The following is a 5,681-nucleotide window of genomic DNA, read 5'->3' on the forward strand; positions in this document are numbered from 1 at the left end:
TCTACAGTAAATCAAAAATGAGCCGGGCGTGGTAGCGCACGCCTGTAATTCCGGCTACTCGGAAGGGTGAGGCAGAAGGATCGCCGGAGCCCAGCAGGTTGAGGCTGCGGTGGCCGGGAGCGGCCACTGCACTCCAGTCTGGGCGACAGAGTGAGACTCCAACTCAAAAAAAAAAAACCAAAAAAAACCTAATTTTTTTTGTTAAAAAAGCACTAACACACACACATTGGCCTAATTAACCTAGGCTTACACAGAGTCCGGATCATCAATATCACTGTCTTCTGCCTCTACATTTTGTCCCATTGGAAAGGTTCCGGGGCAATAACATGCATGGAGCTGTTATCTCCTATGATAACAAAGTTCTTCTGGAATACCTTCTGAAGAATGTGCTTGAGGCTGTTAAACAGTTAACTTTTTTTGAATAAGTAGAAATTGTATACTCTAAAATAATGATAAGAAAGCACAATATAGTAAATGTATAAACTGGTAACAGTCATTTTTAATCAAGTATTATGTACTGTACATCATTGTATGTGTTATACTTTTATAAGACTTAGCACAGTAGGTTTGCTTACACCAGCATCACTGCAAATACATGAGTAATGCATTGCACTATATTATGATGACTAGACTATCACTAGGCGATAGTTTTTCACCTTTATTATAATCTTATGGGACTTTTGTTGTATATGCAGTCTATCTTTGACTGAAGCATCATGTGTTACTTGACTATTTCATATTGAAGGACGAAAACCAGTCTTGAATTTCACTAAATAATGACTAAGTAGAAAGTAAGAGATGAAGGAAATTGGGCATTTTAATATTGTTTTTGGAAAGACTGAGTTATGTTAGGAATGTGTTCACTTGATATCACCTTGTAGCTCCTCTTTCTCCTGTTATAGAAAAGCATAGGTATACTTGGTAGCTTTTAGTCCACCTAATGTGTCTTTTTGGAAATATTAGATTGGACAAAATATTTAAATATCCAATAGAAGACTGTTTAATTTTGGGCAGGACTAGTAATTTCTTCAAAAAGTGTAAAGATGAAGTTGCATTGGATATCCCTCCCTTCTAGTCTGGATTTCTTATGAATCTCCTAGTTGTGATTTATACATATACTATATAAGATCTGAAATGCAGTACCATGCTACCCTCTACTTTTTTTTTTTTTTTAATGCTTTGGAACTTTACATTTGTTTTGCTTAGAATAGATAGAATTCTTCTCTGGATTAATTTCTTTTCCTTCCCAAGAGCACATTTGTTTACTGGTGGGAGTACATCTTTACTCTCTAGTTTAGGCTGGAACTTCACTTATGTTGGGAATACTACTCTGTGACCCCTGATTAAGGATTTTAGGCTCATCTCTCTTGGTGGGGGGCACTTTATGATTCTCATTTAAGGCTGCCTCTTTTCTGGTGCACTAAGCTTTTTTCCCCTCTGTTGTATCTTTGACTCATAGTAAATCTGGCATAAGCAAGATACCTTAGAATCACTTATTTATGTCCCTCTATTGTTGGAGAGAAAATAAACCTTGAAAATAATGAATTTCTTAATAGAGGTGTCAGGACTATTGAATGTTATTGAATTTTATTTTGACAATTTAAACTCCAGACACTGTTGAATATAATACTGTCCAAAGAAATTGTCAGATGTATTTTATTTACTTACTTACTTTTTGAGACAGAGTCTCACTCTGTCATCCAAGCTCGTAGTGGCATGATCACAGCTCATTGCAGCCTTGAACTCTGTACTCAAGTGATCCTCCTGCCTCAGCCTCCTGGGTAGTTAGGACTATTAGTGGGTGCAACCATGCCTGGCTAATTTTTAAATTTTATGTAGAGACTCTTTATGTTTCTTAGGCTGATCTTGAACTCCTGGGCTCAAGTGATTCTCTTGCTTCAGCCTCCCGAGTACCTGAGACTACAGGGATGTGTCACCACACCTGGTTGGATATATTTTTAAAATAATGTGCCCTTTTCTAAGAACTGTAAAAGCCACATTTGTAATGAATACTTCTGTATTCTCATTTGCTTTTTGGAAGTTGTGTTGAGCCTATAGCATTTTAGAATAATTTTTAGGCTTATGTTTGTGTTTTTAATTATGAGATTATGGCAGATGTTACTAGCCTTTCTTCCTTTTTTTTTAATTTTATTTTTTTGATTTGGAGTCTCACTCCTTGGCCCAGCCTGGAGTGCAGTGACACACATGCTCACAGCCACCCCAGTGTTGACCCACTGGGTTCCGGCAAGCCTTCCGCCTCAGCCTTCCAAGTAGTTAGAACTACAGGCGTGTGCTACTGCGCCTGGCTAATTTTTGATTTTATTGTAGAGATGAGGTCTCACCAGGTTGCTGGGGCTGGTCTCGAACCCGCAGGCTCAGGCAGTCCACTCGCTTCAGCCTCCCAAAGTCCTGGGATTACAGGCTAAGCCGCTGAGCCCAGCCTAGCCTTTCTTAAGGAAGATAGAATTCTTGCCATTATTTTAACTTAAAATGAAGTTGAAAATATTTTTTCTTTAAGATACTTTGAAATTCGTAGAGAAAATTAAGAACTAAGGCCATATCAAGAAAAACCTTAAAAAATTGTTTTCTAAATTATAAATATTATACATATTATAAAATAGCTCTAACAATGTAAAATATATTAGGAGTAGATCAGGAGTTCCCAACCCCCAGACCACAGACTGATATTGGTCCCAGTTAGGACCCTGGCTGTACAGCAGAGGTGAGCAGCAGGTGAGTGAATGAAGTTTCATCTGTATTTACAGCTGCTTCTCATCACTGGTATCACTGCCTGAGCTTCACTTCCTGTCAGATCAGCAGCAGCATTAGATTCTCATAGAAGTGCAAACCTTATTGTGAATTGTGCATGTGAGGGATGTAGGTTGTGTATTCCTTATGAGAATCTGATGGATGATGATCTGAGATGGAGCTGAGGTGGTGATGCTAGTGCTATACTTTATAGTCTTATATATCTGTAACTTTCCTTACTTGTGCAAGTTTCTTTATAGCACAGATTTTTAGAAAGTGGTCTCACTGGGTCAGAGTCTATTTGCATTTAAAATTTTGATAACTATCGTTAAATTACTACTGAAAGTTTGTGCCTGTATATATTCCTATCGACAGTTTTTGGGAGGGCTTCATACTTTGGGCAACAACTTTTTGGCCATTTTCATAGATGAAAAATAATATCAGCCGGGCTCTGTGGCTCAGCCTGTAATCCCGCGCCTTTGGGAGGCTGAGGTGAGTGAATTGCCTGAGCCCGCGGGTTCAAGACCCACCTGGGTAACTTGGCGAGACCTCATCTCTACAATAAATCAAAAAATTAGCCGGGCGTGGTAACGTGCACCTGTAGTTCCAGCTACTTGGAAGGCTGAGGCGGAAGGATCGCCGGACCCCAGCAGGTCAAGGCTGCAGTGGCCAGGAGCGGCCACTGCACTTCAGTCTGGGTGTCAGAGTGAGACTCCAACTCAAAAAAAAAAAAAGAAAAAGGATATCTTATCAATTTAGTTTGTATTTATTTTATGTTATTACTAAATTGTGTGGTAGCTCTTTGTAAATGATAATATAAATTTATTGGATATTGTGTATATATTTAAAAATTTTTATTTTATTTATAAGAATGAACTTATTTTAGTTTAAAATGTTACTTTAGAAGATGGTTTTAAGTAGATATTTAACCAAAGGAAGTAACTGATTGCTTGTTGTAGTGTTACAGAAATCTCCCTTCATTACTACTGAAAATAATATAGATATATCCTATCCTAGAAATCTTAAGATATGACTATATACTTTGAAAGAAATTTCAGTCATTTGATACAGTATCATATTAAGTTATATTTGGAGTTAGGAAGAGGACAAATTAATATTATATGCATTGTAAAGATAGAAAAACTAAAACATGGATGATTATGCCATGACCTTTTGACATTAGTGGTAAGGACTGAAATTATCAACCTTATCTTCTGACTCTCAGTCTTATCTATGGATACTGTGTCATTTCTTTCCCTAGATAATAGTGTTTAGACATGTAATTACAATTCGCTCTTTTATACTTTTTCTTGCCCTGCACTACCTGATTGATTGATGCACACTGAAGGAATTGGCAAATTATCAACCGCTGATGGTAAAGCTTTTGCAGATCCTGAGGTACTCCGGAGACTGACATCCTCAGTTAGTTGTGCACTGGATGAAGCTGCTGCTGCACTGACACGGATGAAAGCAGAGAACAGCCACAGTGCGGGACAAGTGGACACGTATGTGTTTAATGACTTCTGCTGGGTATCAGACATTTTTTGAGTTGATTTTGGGGAAGTAACCAATTTTAGTTAGATGTATCCTTTGGAGGAGCTTATGAACCTTAGCTAGATGGACATTAGAATGGATATAGTATTTTAACTGGATATATAAATGTATATATGTTGTGTAACTATAAAAATGGATATTTTTATTCTTATATTCTATTCTTGTTCATTGAGCACTGTTGTTGAATATGTTATACTAGAGTTTATGAGAAATCCAAACTGAATACCTGGTTTCCAGTTCTAAGGAAGTTACTTACGCTAAAGGTTATAGTAGTAAACTCTAAACTGACTGAGTAGTAATAAATAAAATGGGCTACTAGTGTAGTAGTCTAGTTGCTTGCTACTCAAATATGGTATATGGGCTAGCAGTATCAGCATCACTTCAAGAGCTTGTTAGAAAAGCAGAATCTCAGACCCTACCCCACATCTACTAAATCAGAATCTGCATTTTACCAAGTAATGTAAGTGATTTTTTTGTACACAATAGTCATTTTGCAGTAAAATGTTCTTAGTTTTTGTTTTTTTGTTTTTGAGTTGGAGTTTCACTCTCACCCAGACTGGAGTGCAGTGGCATGCTCTGGGCCACCTCAGCGTCGACCTGCTGGCCTCTGGCGATGTTTCCGCCTCAGCCTTCTTAGTTGCTAGAACTACAGGCGTGTGCTACCACGCTCAGCTAATTTTTAAAAAATTTTTTTCATTGTAGATATGAGGTCTCACCAAGTTGCCCAGGCTGGTCTTAAACCCACGGGCTCAGGCAAACCACTCACCTCAGCCTCCCAAAGTGCTGGGATTACAGGCCAAGTCACCGAGCATGGCCTGTTCTTAGATTTTTAACCTTAATTGTTACCAAATTAAATTCTAAGCCATAAGATTATATCCTAAAATGTCTTTGAGAATCATTACATGAATAGAGTTTTAAAATTTTTGCATCTAATGCTTTAAAAACCTTTATTTAAGATATGTTATACTAGCCGTGCGTGGTGGCTCATACCTGTAATCCCAGCATTTTGGAAGGTAGAAGCGAGAGGATTGCCTGAGCCCACAAGTTCGAGACTAGCCTGGGCAACATGGCAAGACCTTATCTCTATAAGAAATCACAAAATTAACCAGGTATGGTTCCAGCTACTTGGAAGGCTGAGGTGGAAGTATTGCCTGAGCCCAGCAGGTCAAGGCTGTGGTAGCCATGATCACTCTGGGTTACAGAGTGAGACTCCAACTAAAAAAAAAAGAAAAAAGTTAATACTATGTTAGAATGTTTTAAAAGATAAAAATGTCACCTATTTTGTGTGTGTGTGTGTGTTGGAGTCTCACTCTGTCGCCCAGACTGGAGTGCAGTGACACGCTCCCAGCCACCGCAGCCTTGACCTGCTGGGCTCCGGT

The 5,681-nt window shown here is 38.4% G+C and overlaps 1 protein-coding gene across 7 annotated transcripts in view; it reads left to right on the plus strand.

Moving 5' to 3' along the window:
* LOC103258466 (ankyrin repeat and KH domain-containing protein 1) overlaps positions 1-5,681 on the plus strand; it is a 125,880-nt gene that overhangs the window by 31,192 nt on the left and 89,007 nt on the right. For 6 of the 7 annotated variants that reach the window (XM_008056130.2, XM_021711398.1, XM_021711399.1 and 3 more), the window contains exon 3: positions 4,097-4,253. In XM_008056130.2, coding sequence (XP_008054321.1) covers positions 4,097-4,253 — 157 coding nt within the window. The remainder of the gene's footprint in view (positions 1-4,096; positions 4,254-5,681) is intronic. The other variant, XM_008056133.1, reaches the window with a different exon arrangement.

This window comes from Carlito syrichta, unplaced genomic scaffold, assembly GCF_000164805.1.
Source record: "Carlito syrichta isolate Samal-C Ts95f unplaced genomic scaffold, Tarsius_syrichta-2.0.1 Scaffold302231, whole genome shotgun sequence".
In the NCBI taxonomy this organism is placed as follows: domain Eukaryota; kingdom Metazoa; phylum Chordata; class Mammalia; order Primates; family Tarsiidae; genus Carlito; species Carlito syrichta.